This window comes from Mustelus asterias, chromosome 5 (genome assembly GCF_964213995.1).
Source record: "Mustelus asterias chromosome 5, sMusAst1.hap1.1, whole genome shotgun sequence".
Taxonomy (NCBI): Eukaryota; Metazoa; Chordata; class Chondrichthyes; order Carcharhiniformes; family Triakidae; genus Mustelus; species Mustelus asterias.
In genome coordinates, this window is record NC_135805.1 from 51,129,332 (window position 1) to 51,150,011 (window position 20,680).

The 20,680-nt window shown below is 44.0% G+C and overlaps 1 protein-coding gene across 1 annotated transcript in view; it reads right to left on the reverse strand.

The window, feature by feature from the left end:
• Positions 1-20,680, reverse strand: part of LOC144493527 (mitogen-activated protein kinase kinase kinase 5-like) — a 154,669-nt gene that overhangs the window by 67,182 nt on the left and 66,807 nt on the right. Inside the window, 6 exon segments of the mRNA XM_078212578.1 lie at positions 2,398-2,479; positions 3,616-3,711; positions 5,488-5,537; positions 5,666-5,773; positions 7,036-7,189; positions 17,069-17,228. Coding sequence (XP_078068704.1) covers positions 2,398-2,479; positions 3,616-3,711; positions 5,488-5,537; positions 5,666-5,773; positions 7,036-7,189; positions 17,069-17,228 — 650 coding nt within the window.

A 20,680-nucleotide genomic window follows, 5' to 3' on the forward strand; every position in this document is an offset into this window, starting at 1 on the left:
GGGAGAACATGCAAACTCCACACAGATAGTGACCTAAGCTGGGAATTGAACCCGGGTCCCTGGCGCTGTGAGGCAGCAGTGCTAACCACTGTGCCGCTAATAGAATGACCAACACGCTTCACGGGAACATTATAAAATCAAATATGACACTAAGCCACATAAGATGTTAGGTGAGCTGAACAAAAGCTTTGTCAAAGAGATTTGAAGTGCCTTAAAGGAGAAAAGCGAGGTGGAGAGGGGTAAGGAGAAAAGTCCAGAGGTTCAGGCCTGGGCAACCCAAGGCACAGCCAAAAGTGGAACAATTAAAATCAGCAACTCTCAAGAGGCCAGAATCAGATGAGCGCAGATATTTCAGAGAAGGTTATGGAGATAGGGAGGGACTAGTCCATGAAGGGATTTGAAAAAAGGGATGGAAATTTTAATATCAAGACATTGCTCCAATGTTAGCTAATGTTGGTCAGTGAGAACATGGGTGAAAGGTGAGCGGGACTTAGTGCGAGCTAAGGCAGACAGCAGAGGTTTGGATGACGTCAACTTTATGGAGACAAAAAGATGTGGGAGACCAGCCAGAAGTGCATTTGAACAGCCGCATCTGGAGGTAGTGGGACTTCAGTAGAAGATGAGCTGAGACAAATTAAATCCAATGAATGATGTTTTTGTGTGAAGAGGTTGGCTCTCCAACAGAAAATATGGAAATGAGCCTGAAGAAAAATAAATTAGGTGAGAAAATGGGGGAGTGGGACTAATTCTTTGATATTAAAACCCCCTCATGAAGGGCAGATGCGGGTCTGAGATGTGCATTAAGTAAAATGCGCAGAATGCAACCTCAATCTGGCATCTATCAGGGCCTCTAATCATTCCACTGTGAAGATGCGAGGTGACCACTGACATATTTAAATAGAGCCCCAATTGGGAGACTGGTTTGAAACTAATTGGTGCTGCATGCATTTTGTAAGGGTTACATAGAACATAGAACAGTACAGCACAGAACAGGCCCTTCGGCCCACGATGTTGTGCCGAGCTTTATCAGAAACCAAGATCAAGCTATCCCACTCCCTATCATCCTGGTGTGCTCCATGTGCCTATCCAATAACCGCTTAAATGTTTCTAAAGTGTCTGACTCCACTATCACTGCAGGCAGTCCATTCCACACCCCAACCACTCTCTGCGTAAAGAACCTACCTCTGATATCCGTCCTGTATCTCCCACCACGAACCCTATAGTTATGCCCCCTTGTAATAGCTCCATCCACCCGAGGAAATAGTCTTTGAACGTTCACTCTATCTATCCCCTTCATCATTTTATACACCTCTATTAAGTCTCCCCTCAGCCTCCTCCGCTCCAGAGAGAACAGCCCTAGCTCCCTCAACCTTTCCTCATATGACCTACCCTCCAAACCAGGCAGCATCCTGGTAAATCTCCTCTGCACTCTTTCCAGCGCTTCCACATCCTTCTTATAGTGAGGTGACCAGAACTGCACACAATATTCCAAATGTGGTCTCACCAAGGTCCTGTACAGTTGCAGCATAACCCCACGGCTCTTAAACTCCAACCCCCTGTTAATAAAAGCTAACACACTATAGGCCTTCTTCACAGCTCTATCCACTTGACTGGCAACCTTTAGAGATCTGTGGATATGGACCCCAAGATCTCTCTGTTCCTCCACAGTCTTCAGAACCCTACCTTTGACCCTGTAGGAAACTCAGCAGTGAAATGGAGACAGAGCTGCAATCTCTCCAGGCAAATGCCTGTTTTATCATTTCTTGTGGGTCAGGAGAAGCAGGAGTACTTACCCCAGACCCCTCAATAGAAGTTTTCTGCCTCCTTGCCAAGCCTCAATCTCCAACCTCTCCCCCAGCCCTCTCAATTGCTGGCTTCCGTCAACCTTCCACCCCAATCTCCTGTCCCCCTCCAGCTCTCTAATCTTGGGCCTCTCGAATCCTGCGAATTACCGGCCACCCATGCTCTCCCAATTGCCAGTGGTTGTCCCCAAAGGTCACTGGTTGCACCTGACTGCTACTGGGGGCCTCTTCCTCTTACCTTTTGACCAGGCTGTGTATCCGGTCAGGCAGGAGGCAGAGCTACAGGCTGTTGATGAATTTAAATTTAGCTTCACGCCTCTGGCTTTGGTTTTTCAACTGCTTTCGCCCACATCCTCCTGCTGATTTTTGGGCTCGATATCTTTCAAAGAGCCAACAGGGCATGATGGGCCGAGTGGCCTCTTTTTGTGCTCACTGATTCCATGAAAATGAACAGACTGCATTGCTGTGCAAACAATGTAAGAACATTTTCAGGTTATAGACCCTCAACGTGAACTCTATTGATCGCTCCATAGCTGCTGTGACTTTAATATTTCCAGCATTTTCTATTTTTACGGAAGAAAGTTTTTTGCCTTACCTCCAATGCATCTCCCTCCAGGTCTACGTCTTCTGCATTCTTTCCTACCTCGTCCGTTATAGAGTTCACCATTTCACAGAATCTGAAAAACAACATTCACAGCACCAACATTAGTTTTTAATGAACTTCCACAATGGAAATTACTAGCACTTCATCACATTTATGATTTAACCTGTCCTTCAATTATATTCAGCAAAAATAAATTCTGGCTGGTACACACCGTGCTACAATTTATATTCTACGCAGCTAACCCATCTTATTGTTTCCAATGTACTACACAACCACAGGGTGAAAATGTTATTGCAGCAAAATAATTTTACCTTCAGTGAAACACTTCTAGGAATAGAAATGTCCTGCATTTTACTTAGATGGATTTAAATCTGCATGCCTAATGATGCTTGAATGTTAGGTTAGGGGTGTTATTACATTGCTGCTTCTAACATTAGCCAACTCAAATGAAGAAGTGACAATTTTATCAAGGCAAGTACACAGCTCGGTCTCAATTAATGAGCGAGAAAAGAAAACAATCTATTATTCACTGAGGAAATTTGGCCCGCATCGTTAAAAAATAGCATGCAATCCAAAATTTTTTTTGACCTGATGAAAATTACGAACATCTTAAATATTACTATTTGTCTTTGAATTTTATTGCAAAGCAGTCTCAATGTTTTTTCCATATAATTTCTCAGAGGATTTCGCTGCAAATTCTGCCAAGCAACCAAAAACAAATTAATCATCTGGTTTTCCTCCAAAGGTTCCTAATCTCCAATGGATCAAGCTGGGAATGTCATTAAAATGAAAGCTTTAAAAAGTATGAACAAAACCACTTCTGTTTTTACATTCTGAGCAATGGCACCACAGTTCAAATTAAATCTAGATACACTGCAATGACTGACTCATGTATTGCAGATAAAGAGTCACAAAAGTACCAAGTCAACAAGAGCATTAACTCTGTAAACTAGAATTGTGTTGAGTCCTAATCTTGAGGTAATGAACAATATCATGTTGAACAGTACAGAGGCCACTCCTTCGCAAATGCCCACAGAACAAGTTGCTGACCTCAGGATAGGTTATTTATGCAAAGGAGGTGTCGAACTCAAATGAGTCAGCCACACCCTCAACGAACTATATGTTTACAGGTGTCATTGTTTGTAGGTTGCACATTGTAGACGAGAATTTGCAGGCTTCGAGGAACCGAGATTATTAAAATTTACATACCGTTTGCAGTGAAGCTCTGTGCAAAAGTATATCTGAAAGTCATCCGAATTATGCAGAACATACAGGAAGCAACACCGTTCATCACATTTTGAAACACTGAAATATCAAAGAAGGAGCAATTTGAAGCAATCCTCTGCCACACAACTTTCTCAGAAGGTCACAATGTAATTCATCATTTTACTTTGATCCCCAGTGCACACGTAAACATTTTGGGGCACAGATTACATGCAAATGAACCTGCTTAAACTGCACTCACTTTCACACTTTAACTCGCCTTTCTGAATTCACATTGAGCTCATCACCCACTCCCTGTCAACTCAGTCATTACAAAAATGTTGTTCAGCACTACTCTCTTTCGGTTTCTTCTTCCAGTCCACATATTATTTTAGAGGGTGGGTGCAAACTGTAGCAAGTAGGAAGTGCAAGAAAGTGCAAATAATACACTAACCAAAATTTGCTGGCTCTACAATCTTTCTCTGGGACAGGACAGCATCAAATCTAATTTTATAGATGTCTTTTACTGAGTCTCCTATCATAGAATCCCTACAGTGCAGGAGGAGGCCATTCAGCCCATCAAGTCTGCACCGATCACAATCCCACCCAAGCCCTATTCCCATAACTCCATATATTTACCCTGCTAATCCCCCTGGCCAATCAATCTAACCCACACATCTTTGGATTGTGGGAGGAAACCAGAACACCTGGAGGAAACCCACGCAGACACAGGGAGAATGTACAGATTCCACACAGACAGTGACCCGAGGCCAGAATTGAACCCAGGTCCCTGGTGTTGTGAGGCAGCAGTGCTAACCACTGTGCCACCGTGCCGCCCATAGCTTGTATCAGGTTTTTTTTTTAGAGAATTACGAAAATTGATAGGCTATTTAGAAAGATTGCAAATCAGATCTTGCAAGATGAAGTCAATGAACTCACTTCTCCCTCATATCCCTGAAATAACTAATAAATTTGATCAAATGTTGGTTATTGAAAACTGAAGAGGATTGTAACAGAAGTGTTCTCAGATTCATAGAATCCTTACATCTCACAGGCTCTATCCCCGTAATTCCACAAAAATTAAAAATCAGAAAACTGTTCCAGATAATGTCTCCCTCAAAAACCGACAATATTCTTCACTCTTCAGGCTTCTGGTTGTCGGGGGATCCTTAACCATTACTGAAAAATGTTGCAAATAATTTTTATTATTAAATAAGATGTCACGCTAACTCATCTATATCTTCCAGAAGCACCATCCAACTGAAGCAAACTGGGGGATAATTCTGTCAAAACATATCCTTACATTTCTGTAATCTTTCGCTCTTTACCACAATAACCGATATCATTTACCTAAACCAAAATTTACCTAAATCACCTTCGTGTGGTACATCTGGTCAGAAGTCACTAAAATGAAATGGTATTTTCTTAAATCATTCCAGCATGATTAACAATAAAGACCAAGAATCAGTTACTACATATTCCTATTAATGGTTATAAATGATGAAAGGAAACTATTCATTTCTTCCAAATTGAAAAAGCCTCGAAATGACCTCAGCGAGGCCCATGAGGTTGGCCTCTTGGAGTATGAGCTCCCTGATTGAGGTAATGATTGCCTGTCCAATCAGGAAGTCTCACCTGTATATACAACGAGGAGCGCCAGGGCTACTGACACTCTGGCTTCTGACTTTGTACCTGAAGTACTTTTGGGAGTGGAATTGAGTTTGTAAATAAAGGGAATCTGGCGAAGGGACACGGGCCTCTGAGGAGTCATTTCAGAACCATTGCATTGGCTGTGCTGAACTTTTATGCTGCATTCATTACACAGTTAGAGAGCACCAAGGTTTGTGGTGCAGGTAGTACAACAGTCAAGTCACTCACCTTACACCCCTAATAGTTGCAGCATTGAAGTTCCATTCGTATATGCCATTCTGTGGTACACAACACATTGGATCCGTAAGGGGAAAAGAGATACAAACACATGTTACAGCTAGAGAATTATGAATACTGAAAAATTAATTAATTGAATGCCCTTTATGTCTTATGTTCTATAAATTACCTTGTCATTTGGCGATACATGCCAAATAGACACCGTCTTCTCCTCTGCATCGTTGTTTATGGATAAATAAGCAGGTTGGAAGACTTTGGTTGGCTCCAAGATTAAAACCTGTTTATAGAAGTGTGAACATCATAAGGCTGCATTATTAGTGATTCCAGACTTTGTGTAAAGTCTCCCTCATCTGTGGGTTAATGGCAAAGTATGAACAAATATCAAAGTCCGGGCCCTCAATTTGAATAGACCTGGAAAATGTCAACATTACCAAGTTATTGTTTACCATGTCACATTATTAATGAGAATACCATTCATGTAACCAAGTATGTTGATCATTTGTCAAGTACAAGTAAACACAACATTTTGTCAGCTTCCAACAGATTTCATCATGCAACACGCTTCGACCAGTTAATCAAATTTTAAATAATCTGAAGCACATTCCTGGCCGCCTGTCGCTAACTGAATCACTGGGCTAAAGTTTCAGTTGTGGTAATCTAAAAGAGGTGGATTTCCTGCCACTGAATTACAGAACTGTTACAGCGAAAGAGGCTGCCACTCAGCCAATCATGTCCATGCTGACCCTCTGAAGCAGCAATCATGCCACTCCCCTGCCATTCCCCCATAGCCCTGCAATGTTTTATTTTTTGGATATGATCCAATTCCGTTTCGAAAACCTCAACTGAACCTGCCTCCAGCACACCCCCAGGCAGTGCATTCCAGATCCTAACCACTTGGTGTGTGAAAAAGATTTTCTACATGGCACCATTCTTCCTTTTGCCAACTACGGTCACTGTCTGTGTGGAGTTTGTGTGTTCTCCTCTGTGGAGTTACAGGGATAGGGCCTGGGTGGAATTGTTGTCGGTGCCGGTTCGATGGGCCAAATGGCCTCCTTCTGCACTGTAGGGATTCTATGATTCTATGTCCCTCTGGTTCTCGATCCTTCCATCAATGGGAACAATGCTCCCTTATCGACTCCAAAAACCTCAATCATCTTCCTTTTTTCTAGGTTATGACTCCAATCAATAAAGAGTTTTCCCCAATTCCCACTCACTTCAGTTTTTCTAGAGCTCCATGATGCCACACTAGATCAAATGCTGCCTTAATATCAAGGACAGTCACTCTTATCACACCTCCGGAGTTCAGCTCTTTTGTCCATGCTTGGCGCAAGGTTGTAATGAGATCAGGAGTGGAGTGACCCTGGTGGAACAGCTGATCTCGATACTTACACGGGACAAATGAGTTGCCGCTTTTGTTGAGGATTACATCCCTGAATTGTGTTTGTACGAGCGTGTGCACATTCACACATAGGTGTTTGTGCAAGTGCACACGGGAGCACCAGGTTAAAGAAACACAAATATAAAATTAAAACTACATACAGGAAATCGAACCAATGACACAGCTTCATTGGTGGCTTCAACAATGAAATCCATCCAAAAGTCCATCCGTTCCTGATATTCAGAGGGCTGCTCTGGAGTTTGTTTCTTGAAACGTTGGTAAATATGAATGGTTTGTACAACAGACTTCAGATACCTACAAATACAAAATAAAAGCTGATCAGGAACATGCAATAGTTCTGTGACATCAACAAGAGTTTTTTTAAACCCCCATCTCTCAATACCGTGCACAGGCCAAACTACTAGTTTCCAACTTGTGGAAAGGTTAGATTACAAAGCAACTAACTGGACACTCTGGGCCCGATTTTACCATTGGTTTGCGTGGGTTTTCAGGCGTGAAAATTTGGTCAAGTCGGGCATGAGGTGAAGAGCGTGATCCATGCCCACCACCGCGCCGGTTCACCCTTTACCAAGGCCCAAAAATGGCTGTGATCGGGACCACGCCTGAAACAGCTGCGACGGCCATTTAAATTGACATAATGGGCTTCACGCTCACTTTACCGGCATGTCCCCCTTTACCACCGCGTTCGCCCATTCGAAACAGACATGCTCTATGTAAGTCCGATTCGGGAGCTCTGTTAGTGAGGAGGTAAGTGTCAAGCGTCCGATGTGTCTCTGCTCGAGGTCGATGGGGGTGGTGGTGGTGGTTGGGGGGGGGGGGGTGTGGATCACTCTGCCTGAAATCGGTGGGGGTGGGGAGGGAGGATCATTGCCTGAGATCGGTGGCGGGTGGGTGGGGGGGTAGTAGAGGAAGGGGAAGGGGCCCGCGATCGGCAGAGGGGGTGGGGGGGATAAGGGGGTCAGTAATATTGTGAGGGTGGGGCAATGTCTGAGAGGGCCGGGGAGGCAATATCCGGCCCGGGAGGGATGTGGTAGGGGAGCAGCGTTCTATCATTTTTTTTGTGCGTGTGCAGTTGGAGGCACTGATCGGAGCTGCAGGATTTCGGGCGCATTAGGCTTCTGCAGCGTGATTCGGAATCGCTGATATATTTGCTGGCAGAGTGCGTATGGGGGCATCTGAGAACGGGTCTAAAAGTTGGATCTGAAACACTCCCAGTTTCAAGTCCGCCCAGTATTTAGAATCAAAATGGTAAACTAGGGCCGTCTATGTTCCGCCCTTTCAATCCCTTGTGAGCTTATCTGGAGGCTCCCTTCAGCAAAATGTGATCAGTGCGAGAAGGTAAAATTAACCCCAATTCCTCCATTCCATGGACTGTCTCAGGAACAGGTCGAAATGACTACTAGAAGACAGGAAAAATTCACAAGCTAGTATAAAAACAGAGAACAGAGCTCCCCAATGAGGTAAAACGGAATTATTCAATGGTTTCAGCACATAAGGAGGCCATCTGGCCCATTGTGTTCACACTGGCAAGAGCAACTCATCTAGTCCCATTCTGCTGCCCTTTCCACTGTAGCCCTGCATCATTTCATCTCTTCAACTGTTTATCCAATTCCCTTTTGAAAATCACACCTGGATCTGCCTCCGCCACACCCTTACGCAGTGCATTCCAGACCCTAATCACTCACTGCATAAAAAATATATTTCCTCATGTAAAACCAAAATAGTGCAGAGGCTGGAAACACTCAGCAGGTCAGCCAGCATCTCAGGCAAGAGAAACAGAGGTGACATTTCTGTTTCTATTGATGCCAAAACATTGGATGTATTCAAGAAGTGGCTGGATACAGCACTTGGGGCGAACGGGATCAAAGATTATGGGGAGAAAGCAGGATTAGTCTATCGAGTCGGACGATCAGCCATGATCGTGATGAAATGCAGAATAGTCTCAAAGAGTCGAATGGCCTCCTCCTGCTCCTATCTTCTATGTTTCTGTGTGACCTTTCTTCTCTAAGAAGGAGAACCCCCTACTTCTCCAATTTATCAGTCATGGAACCATTCTCTTTCTGCACCTTCTCTAAAGCCCTCACATCCTTCCTAAAGTGCGGTGATCAGAATCAGACACAATAGTCCAGCTGAGGTTGAACCAGTGGTTACAAAGATCCATATCTACCCTGCTAGTTTTTATACTCCATGCCTCTATGTATAAATCCAAGATCAATTAAGGCCAATTTGATCATTTACAAGGTGCTCAGTTAATTAAGCAAACTTATGCGGTAAAGTTAAAGTAACACAGGAAGGAATAGTAACAAAAAATTTTAGTTGGCAGGAGTTAAGTGAAATCATTTTAGTTAACTTCCCTCTAAAGTAGTGATGTTAGTACAAGAGAAGCAGCTGATTGGTCTACAGTTATTTAAGTCGCAGGTTTTATTGTCTAGTACAGATGTGGCTGGGCAGTTTGGACCCATGAGTGCCTCTCCTGTTCTGTGTGGGAACTTCATGATACTCCCTCTATCATGGATAACTACATGTGGAGGTGGTGTAATCACCTACAGCAGCTTGAGCAGTAGCTGAGCCATTGCATTACATCCTTGAGGTTGAGGGTTTTGTGGATAACATGGATGTAGATATGGCTTGACATATGCAGGCAGAGGGGAAATGGGCTACTGCTGGGCAGTCAAGGAAGATCAGGCAGGTAGTGCAGGAGTCCCCCCCCCCCCCCCGAGTCCCTGTTCTGAATTCTGGTGAGAGTGATAGTTCATCTGGGAAATGCAGCCAGAGCCTAGTCAATGGTGCCAGTGTGGCTCAGCCGCACAGAGAGGTAGGAGGAGGTTAGGCTTGCCCGTGAAACCCAATTATGTGGTACTTATCAAAAACCTTCTGGGAGTCCATCTATGAGGCATTAACCATATTACTCTCATTAACCCTCTCTGTACCTCATCAAAAACTCATGAATGCAGGTTAAAAATGATTTGCCTTTAACAAATCCATACTGGCTTTCCTTAATTAATCCACAATTGTTCAAGTGACTGTTAATTTTGTCCTCCAATACCATTGCTAAAAGCTCTCCCACTACCAAGGTTAATCTGATAGGTCTGAATTTGTTGGATTCATCCTTGCCCCTGTTCCAGAACAAAGTGTTATGTTCACAATTCTCCATTCCTCTGGCAGCAGCCCTGTATCTAAGGAGGATAAGAAGATCATGACCAGTGCCTCTGTAATTTTCACCCTTACTTCCCACAGCATCCTCAGATGTACCCATCCAGTTCTGGTGACTTATCCACTTTAAGTAGAAGCAGTTTTTCCTCAAACCTTCTCCATAGAGGTGGGAATCAGGGGTGCCTTTGTGTCAGGAACCTGCCTTTCGTGTGAAACTGACTGAGTTTTGGTTTTTCTCAGATGTGAGCCCTGAAAGTTTTTTTTAATGGAAGTAGGTTTGCTGTCCACATAAAACCAGTGGGGGCAAGAATGGTTTAAACACCCATTACTGAGGCTACTAATTGTCCTGAGGTGGAGAGTTTGTGCTAAAGCTTGTCACTGCACCACAGAGAAGCAAGAAGTTACAGTGGAGCCAGAGAACAGAGACCCAGGAAGGAGAGGCAGGGAGATCTCTTCCCAGAGAGTGGCGGGGGGAAGCCATCTCGTAATGCAGCAGGGCCACCTTCCTGTTCAGCGACATCTCCCTTTGTGAGCAATTTGCCTCTCCTCCTCCTTCCAGGGCTTCACCATCCTCAAGGTCCACATCTTTCTGGAGGGCCATGTTTTGGAGAGTGCAGATTATCACTCTGACCGAGATCCCTTCGGGGGGGTTTTGCAGGGCACCACCTGACTGCACTGGGCATCAGACCCATATTCACTTAGAAGGCATGTTCGAAGCTCTGCTCTGTCATAATTCAGCTAAAATCTTTATCATCGAGCAGCGAACTCATTGGAAACTAAAATATTTTGTTAATCACAGTCTCTGCTGCTTTTATACTTTAATTCCACCCTCAATCCCAAAATCTATTACACACTGGGAGAAACTTGTAAAGAGAGACTGACAGCAGGGTGGCCAAATCACATGTTTAACAACATCACCATGCATATGGCTCAGAACATGAATACATCAAAAAATTCAAAGGCAAGCAGTATAATGTGCAACAGGTGATCAAGAACGCAAATGGGATGTTGGCCTATATCGCAAGGGGGATAGAATATAAAAGCAGAGATGTTTTGCTGCATCTGACAGGGCATTGGTGAGGCCGCAGCTGGAATACTGTGTGCAGTATTGGTCCCCTTATTTGCGGAAGGATATATTGGCCTTGGAGGGAGTGCAGAGAAGCTTCACCAGGTTGATACCAGAGATGAGGGGTGTTGATTATGAGGAGAGACTGAGCAGATTGGGTTTGTATTCGTTGGAATTTAGAAGGCTGAGGGGGGATCTTATAGAGACCTATAAGATAATGAAGGGGCTGGATAGGGTAGAGGTGGAGAGATTCTTTCCACTTAGAAAGGAAACTAGAACTAGAGGGCACAGCCTCAAAATAAAGGGGGGTCGGTTTAGGACAGAGTTGAGGAGGAACTTCTTCTCTCAGAGGGTGGTGAAACTCTGGAATTCTCTGCCCACTGAAGTGGTGGAGGCTACCTCGTTGAATATGTTTAAATCACGGATAGATGGATTCCTGATCGGTAAGGGAATTAGGGGTTATAGGGAACAGGCGGGTAAGTGGAACTGATCCACTTCAGATCAGCCATGATCTTATTGAATGGCTCGAGGGGCTAGATGGCCTACTCCTGCTCCTATTTCTTATGTTCTTAGTTACAGGTAGACACTACACAACTTCAAAAACAAATAAATAAATCTGTGAACACTCTCATTTGGCAAAAGAACAAAAACTGATTTTTTTCCTTTGAACTGTCTCTATAAATCACATTTAACAACTGACTACTATCGTCTGTGTCTCATCTGCTGGGAACTTCAGCACAGTGGTTAAATGGCAAGGTGGAGATTGGGGGGGGGGGGGGGGGGGGGGAACAGGGGCAGAGGGTAGCTCTTTGGAATATCACAAAACTCAATGCTCCAATTTAGCAAGCCCAGATCCCGAGTGCTTTTTAACTGATCTCTCATCATGCCTTGCCAGCTTCAATGATTTGTGCACATGTAGCCCCAGGTCCCTCTATTCCTAAGCCTCCTTTAGAAATATACCCTTTATTTGATATTGCCTCTCCTCATTCTTCCTACCAAAATGAATTATTTCACATCTCTCTGCACAAAATTTCTTCCCATTCCACCAACCTATGTCTTTTTGAAGTTCTACACTACATTCCCCACAGTTCACTACTTCCAAGCTTTGTCATCCAGAAATTTTGAATCTGTGCCCTGTGCAACAAGATGAGATGCTGGTGTTGGCCTGGGGTGGGCACAGTAATAAGTCTCACACCACCGGGTTAAAGTCCAACAGATTTATTTGGAATCACCAGCTTTTGGAGCGCTGCTCCTTCCTCAGACTCACCTGAGGAAGGAGCAGTGCTCCGAAAGCTCGTGATTCCAAATAAATCTGTTGGACTTTAACCCGGTGTTGAGACTTCTTACCTGCCCACCAAGATGTAGGTTATTAATATATTTCTAGAGCAGCATGGGCGCGTGGGGAACCTGATTATAAACTTTCCTTCGGTCTGAAAAACAACTGTTCGCCAATGCTTTTGGTTTCCTGTCAATCAGCCAATTTGCCACATTTTCCTGCTGTCCCTTTTATTCCATGGGCTCCAACTTTGCTCACAAGTCTGTAAGTAGCACTTTGTCAAATATCTTTTGGAAGTCCATGTACACCCAATCAACCACATTGCCCTCATCGATCTTCATTCATGTCTTTGCTACTTCTAAATGATTTCTCCTGGCTGACACCCACCCCTCCGCCACCATCTTCCACCCTTCATAAATTTTAGCTCTTATAGAACTCTGCTGCCATGTCTCAACTAGCAGCAAGGGCAGAATTTTCCAGCCCATCCCGCCAGCATAGTCTTTTGGGGAACCCGCTGCAGCAGGACTGGAAAATCCTGACCAAGTCCTGTTCATCCACCATCCCCATGCTTGCTGACTTAGATAGGCTTCCCAGTTAAGCCGTGCCTCAATTTTAAAATGCTCATCCTGGTTTCAAATCCCTCCATGACCTCATAACTTTTCAACTTCTTCACCCTGCAACCAGGAAATATCTGTGCTCATCCAAATCAAGCCCTTTGCACATCTCCAATTTTAACCTTTCACCCAATCTAACTGGGATAGCTTATATCTTTTAAAGCTTATTTATTAGTGTCACAAGTAGGTTTACATTAATCCTGCAATGAAGTTACTGTGAAAATCCCCTAGTCGTCACACTCCGGCACCTGTTCGGGTACACCGAGGGAGAATTTAGCACGGCCAATCCACATAATCAGCTGGTCTTTCGGACTGTGGGAGGAAACCGGAGCACCGGAGGAAACCTACGTAGACAAGGGGAAAACATGCAAACTCCACACTGGCAGTGACCCAAGTCGGGAATTGAACCCAGGCCCCTGGCACTGTGAGGCAGCAATGCTAACCACTGTGCCACCGTTATATCGTCAAACACCCCGAGCAGTGCAGCGGGCTTGGAGAATCCCGACCAAGTTATCTGAAATTTCACACCATTCAACTTGTCTTCACAATAAAACAACGGTTTTATTTTTCCGGATTATGTTCTCATCGGATAAAAAAAAAATTAATCTGAAAAACATGAGCCTTTGTATCTTTGAATCTTCCCTATTTCAAAGAATGCCTAAATGACTCAACCATCCTAACCATCATTACTGAGGCTACTAATTGTCCTGAGGTGGAGAGTTTGTGCTAAAGCTTGTCACTGCACCACAGAGAAGCAAGAAGTTACAGTGGAGCCAGAGAACAGAGACCCAGGAAGGAGAGGCAGGGAGATCTCTTCCCAGAGAGTGGCGGGGGGAAGCCATCTCGTAATGCAGCAGGGCCACCTTCCTGTTCAGCGACATCTCCCTTTGTGAGCAATTTGCCTCTCCTCCTCCTTCCAGGGCTTCACCATCCTCAAGGTCCACATCTTTCTGGAGGGCCATGTTTTGGAGAGTGCAGATTATCACTCTGACCGAGATCCCTTCGGGGGGGTTTTGCAGGGCACCACCTGACTGCACTGGGCATCAGACCCATATTCACTTAGAAGGCATGTTCGAAGCTCTGCTCTGTCATAATTCAGCTAAAATCTTTATCATCGAGCAGCGAACTCATTGGAAACTAAAATATTTTGTTAATCACAGTCTCTGCTGCTTTTATACTTTAATTCCACCCTCAATCCCAAAATCTATTACACACTGGGAGAAACTTGTAAAGAGAGACTGACAGCAGGGTGGCCAAATCACATGTTTAACAACATCACCATGCATATGGCTCAGAACATGAATACATCAAAAAATTCAAAGGCAAGCAGTATAATGTGCAACAGGTGATCAAGAACGCAAATGGGATGTTGGCCTATATCGCAAGGGAGATAGAATATAAAAGCAGAGATGTTTTGCTGCATCTGACAGGGCATTGGTGAGGCCGCAGCTGGAATACTGTGTGCAGTATTGGTCCCCTTATTTGCGGAAGGATATATTGGCCTTGGAGGGAGTGCAGAGAAGCTTCACCAGGTTGATACCAGAGATGAGGGGTGTTGATTATGAGGAGAGACTGAGCAGATTGGGTTTGTATTCGTTGGAATTTAGAAGGCTGAGGGGGGATCTTATAGAGACCTATAAGATAATGAAGGGGCTGGATAGGGTAGAGGTGGAGAGATTCTTTCCACTTAGAAAGGAAACTAGAACTAGAGGGCACAGCCTCAAAATAAAGGGGGGTCGGTTTAGGACAGAGTTGAGGAGGAACTTCTTCTCTCAGAGGGTGGTGAAACTCTGGAATTCTCTGCCCACTGAAGTGGTGGAGGCTACCTCGTTGAATATGTTTAAATCACGGATAGATGGATTCCTGATCGGTAAGGGAATTAGGGGTTATAGGGAACAGGCGGGTAAGTGGAACTGATCCACTTCAGATCAGCCATGATCTTATTGAATGGCTCGAGGGGCTAGATGGCCTACTCCTGCTCCTATTTCTTATGTTCTTAGTTACAGGTAGACACTACACAACTTCAAAAACAAATAAATAAATCTGTGAACACTCTCATTTGGCAAAAGAACAAAAACTGATTTTTTCCCTTTGAACTGTCTCTATAAATCACATTTAACAACTGACTACTATCGTCTGTGTCTCATCTGCTGGGAACTTCAGCACAGTGGTTAAATGGCAAGGTGGAGATTGCGGGGGGGGGGGGGGGGGGAAACAGGGGCAGAGGGTAGCTCTTTGGAATATCACAAAACTCAATGCTCCAATTTAGCAAGCCCAGATCCCGAGTGCTTTTTAACCGATCTCTCATCATGCCTTGCCACCTTCAATGATTTGTGCGCATGTAGCCCCAGGTCCCTCTATTCCTAAGCCTCCTTTAGAAATATACCCTTTATTTGATATTGCCTCTCCTCATTCTTCCTACCAAAATGAATTATTTCACATCTCTCTGCACAAAATTTCTTCCCATTCCACCAACCTATGTCTTTTTGAAGTTCTACACTACATTCCCCACAGTTCACTACTTCCAAGCTTTGTCATCCAGAAATTTTGAATCTGTGCCCTGTGCAACAAGATGAGATGCTGGTGTTGGCCTGGGGTGGGCACAGTAATAAGTCTCACACCACCGGGTTAAAGTCCAACAGATTTATTTGGAATCACCAGCTTTTGGAGCGCTGCTCCTTCCTCAGACTCACCTGAGGAAGGAGCAGTGCTCCGAAAGCTCGTGATTCCAAATAAATCTGTTGGACTTTAACCCGGTGTTGAGACTTCTTACCTACCCACCAAGATGTAGGTTATTAATATATTTCTAGAGCAGCATGGGCGCGTGGGGAACCTGATTATAAACTTTCCTTCGGTCTGAAAAACAACTGTTCGCCAATGCTTTTGGTTTCCTGTCAATCAGCCAATTTGCCACATTTTCCTGCTGTCCCTTTTATTCCATGGGCTCCAACTTTGCTCACAAGTCTGTAAGTAGCACTTTGTCAAATATCTTTTGGAAGTCCATGTACACCCAATCAACCACATTGCCCTCATCGATCTTCATTCATGTCTTTGCTACTTCTAAATGATTTCTCCTGGCTGACACCCACCCCTCCGCCACCATCTTCCACCCTTCATAAATTTTAGCTCTTATAGAACTCTGCTGCCATGTCTCAACTAGCAGCAAGGGCAGAATTTTCCAGCCCATCCCGCCAGCATAGTCTTTTGGGGAACCCGCTGCAGCGGGACTGGAAAATCCTGACCAAGTCCTGTTCATCCACCATCCCCATGCTTGCTGACTTAGATAGGCTTCCCAGTTAAGCCGTGCCTCAATTTTAAAATGCTCATCCTGGTTTCAAATCCCTCCATGACCTCATAACTTTTCAACTTCTTCACCCTGCAACCAGGAAATATCTGTGCTCATCCAAATCAAGCCCTTTGCACATCTCCAATTTTAACCTTTCACCCAATCTAACTGGGATAGCTTATATCTTTTAAAGCTTATTTATTAGTGTCACAAGTAGGTTTACATTAATCCTGCAATGAAGTTACTGTGAAAATCCCCTAGTCGTCACACTCCGGCACCTGTTCGGGTACACCGAGGGAGAATTTAGCACGGCCAATCCACATAATCAGCTGGTCTTTCGGACTGTGGGAGGAAACCGGAGCACCGGAGGAAACCTACGTAGACAAGGGGAAAACATGCAAACTCCACACTGGCAGTGACCCAAGTCGGGAATTGAACCCAGGCCCCTGGCACTGTGAGGCAGCAATGCTAACCACTGTGCCACCGTTATATCGTCAAACACCCCGAGCAGTGCAGCGGGCTTGGAGAATCCCGACCAAGTTATCTGAAATTTCACACCATTCAACTTGTCTTCACAATAAAACAACGGTTTTATTTTTCCGGATTATGTTCTCATCGGATAAAAAAAAAATTAATCTGAAAAACATGAGCCTTTGTATCTTTGAATCTTCCCTATTTCAAAGAATGCCTAAATGACTCAACCATCCTAATCTCCATTTTGAGATAAATCCCAACTGTTCTAGCTTCTTATCCCAGTCCAACAGGAATGCAGACTTACCATGCAGGTGCCTTGAGTTTAAAAAGCTTCTCAGAAGCCATAATAACTCGGAAAGGATCATTTGCCAACATGCTGGCGCCTAGGAAAAAACCCACATCCCAGTAACTCTGTATTTTTTCCAGGTTTCCCTTTTTCCCCAGTAAGCTGCTGAGTTTTACACCTGTACAAATGAGAAAAATCACCAAGATTAGCATAGACGTAGAAATTAGATTGCTGTATTACAATGAAATTGGCTCATAAATAAAAGCACAATTAGATGTGACAATATTTGAGCTGATTCCTTAAAGAGAAAATCTGTAACATGTCAATGGCAAATAACGACTGGCAGACAATTCTGGCCAATGTTTTCATCGTCCATAAAATATCCCAAATTTACAGATCTTGGGTGGCAATATTATCCCAGATTTTAACCGCTTTCCTGCCAGCTTTTATTCGTTTCAGTTTTTGTCAATATTTAGGGAGGAGATGCACAATATTCTGATCTTAATCTCAATTCTCCAGTCGAATGAAACATCATGAGAGTCAAGAATAGAGCAAAACATTTGTCCAGCGTTTTCTCTTAATGAACTGGTTTGTCAACACTTCCAGTGCAGTTACAGAGAGTGTCCCTCAGCTTCAGGTCACAGTGGTGGGCAGCAGTGGCACAGTGGTTAGCACTGCTGCCACACAGCGCCAGGGACCCGGGTTCAATTCCCAGCTTGGGTCACTGTCTGTGTGGAGTTTGCACATTCACCCCGTGTCTGCGTGGGTTTCCTCCGGGTGCTCCGGTTTCCTCCCACAGTGCAAAGGTGTGCGGGTTAGGTGGATTGGCCATGCTAAATTGCCCCTTAGTGTCAGGGGGAACTAGCCAGAGTAAATGCATGGGGTTATGGGGGTAGGGCCTGGGTGGGATCGTGGTTGCTGCAGACCTGATGGGCCAAATGGCCTCCTTCTGCACTGTAGGATTCTATAATTCTATGATTCTACGATTAATATCATCAAAGTTGTTCCTCCATGAATCTGGAACATTTCCCAGACTGTTCCATGAATAACTCATGCCACCTTCTCTGCATTGGCACTCAGTGGAATATATACCAAAATAATGTGTAATTGATTGAATTGAGGGGGAAGATAGAAGGGTCCATAGTCTACATTTTTATTGTCATTCAAGTCACCAAGCTAGCTGGACTCTAAGCATAAGTTTGAATACTTAATGTATATTTATACTATTCATACAAAGATCTGTCTATTTAGCCCACACTGCACTTGATTCAATGACAAGTAACAAACATTTGATACAGAAGGAGTATTATGATGCACCCTCTTCCCAGTTTTTGTTGAATTTGGAATCGAGGTCCGTTAACAGTCATTAAGCCCCTGACCAGCAGATTCAAGGATTCTGACATTACTTTCAGGCGGTCCTTGTGGTCATTTTGAAGTTGTCGCTGTCAATGGGCAGAAGTTGCACTTCTGGAAATAGAAAATCACAACCGAAAATCGGTCTCCCCGACTCTTCTTTTTCACCCAGAAATGAGATGCAGCGTGGCATTTGTGAGGAGAATCACTTAGTATCATTTTTTATTTTCTCGGTTATGCTCCCACATATTATATCTTTACATTCTTCTTTGATAACATTTGTTACAAGGCGATTATAAATTTTGATTAGAGTTAGATTAAATTTTCTGGAGTTTCTCACAACATTCTCCCCGTGTCTGCGTGGATTTCCTCTGGGTGCTCCGGTCTCCTCCCATACTCCAAAGATACACAGTTTAGGTGGGTTGGCCATGCTGAATTGTCGTTTAGTGTTAGCGGGATTAGCAGGGTAAATACGTGGGGTTACGGGGTTAGGGCCTGGGTGGGATTGTTGTCGGTGCAGTCTCGATGGGCTGAATGGCCTCCTTCTGCACTGTAGGGATTCTATGATTCTATGAATTAGGAACATCGAAACAGGAGCGAAAATTGGGCTGTTCAGGCATTAAATGGAATCATGACTAATCTGCAACCCAACTCCACCTACCCACCTTGGTCCCATATCCCTTCATGTCATGGGCTGATGTTCATCTCAGTTTTGAATATACCAATTGATCCAGCATCAACGACTATTTGGAGACGAGAGCTCCAAACGTCTGCCACCCTTTCCGTGAAGAAGTCTGGCTCTAATCTTTGGTAAGAAGTCTCACAACACCAGGTTAAAGTCCAACAGGTTTATTTGGTAGCAAATACCATAAGCTTTCGGAGCAGAGCTCCTTCGTCAGATGGAGTGGATATCTGTTCTCAAACAGTGCAAACAGACACAGAAATCAAATTACAGAATACTGATTAGAATGCAAATCTCTACAGCCAGCCAGGTCTTAAATGTACAGACAATGTGGGTGGAGAGATCCATTTAAGACCTGGCTGGCTGTAGAGATTTGCATTCTAATCAGTATTCTGTAATTTGATTTCTGTGTCTGTGTACTGTTTGAGAACAGATATCCACTCCATCTGACGAAGGAGCTCTGCTCCGAAAGCTTATGATATTTGCTACCAAATAAACCTGTTGGACTTGAACCTGGTGTTGTGAGACTTCTTTCTGTGCTTACCCCAGTCCAACGCCGGCATCTCCACATCTAATCTTTGGACCATGCCCCCTAATCCCAGGTTCCCCAACCAGCAGAAATGAGCTGTAGGGAAGGAGTTAAACTTTCCAGAATATTCCCTCATGTGTCAGATACAACCCATGGTGGAGTACATGGGTGTTAAATCTATGAAAGTTAAGGATTTGATGAGGTTAATAAACCTTTCATCGGTCAGTGCTTTCTTAAATGTTCGTAGAATTCAAGATTAGTTGGGATTATTGCATATAATATAGAAATCATATTAATTATTCATATGGTCAAGAGACAATTGCAGGTAAACAATATTTCTCATTGTTTGTAATGCTAAGGAAAATCTAGGGTATATAGTGAACGGTTCATGCCCACTTTGTACCACTAGCAAAGATACACTGCATCCTCCTGCCTGACCCAACCTTCCCCTTGACACCAGATGCAACAGTATGAATTTACATGTTCAATGTCTGCACAAATTTGATAACTTTTCTGCTGATTCAAAAACAAAGAAGGGAATCTGTCACTCTTCACTACTTCCTCTTTCCGCAGCTGTGGTCAAGAAAATGTATTTTTAATTTTGCAGATGCATCTCACACACAGCTGAAAACAAGCCTTCAAACCGTTCAAAGCAGATGAATGTTTGAAATGTCAGCTGCGGCCCAAATTCCATAAAGTGGGGGGAGCATGGGAATGAAAGAGCTATCCTCCCACCCCACTAATTCCACAGTGGGTCTTTTGAGTGTAGCTCAGCATTCTGGCCAGTATGCCCTTGTTGCAGCCTAGTTAAGACTGGCATTGGACTGGGGTGGGCACAGTAAGTAGTCTCACAACACCAGGTTAAAGTCCAACAGGTTTATTTGGTAGCACGAGCTTTCGGAGCACTGTCCCTTCATCAGGTGAGTGAAGAGTTCGGTTCACAAACAGGGCATATATTGACACAAACTCAATTACAAGATAATGGTTGGAATGTGAGTCTTAACAGGTAGTCAAGTCTTTACAGGTGCAGACAATGGGAGTGGAGAGAGGGTTAAGCACAGGTTAA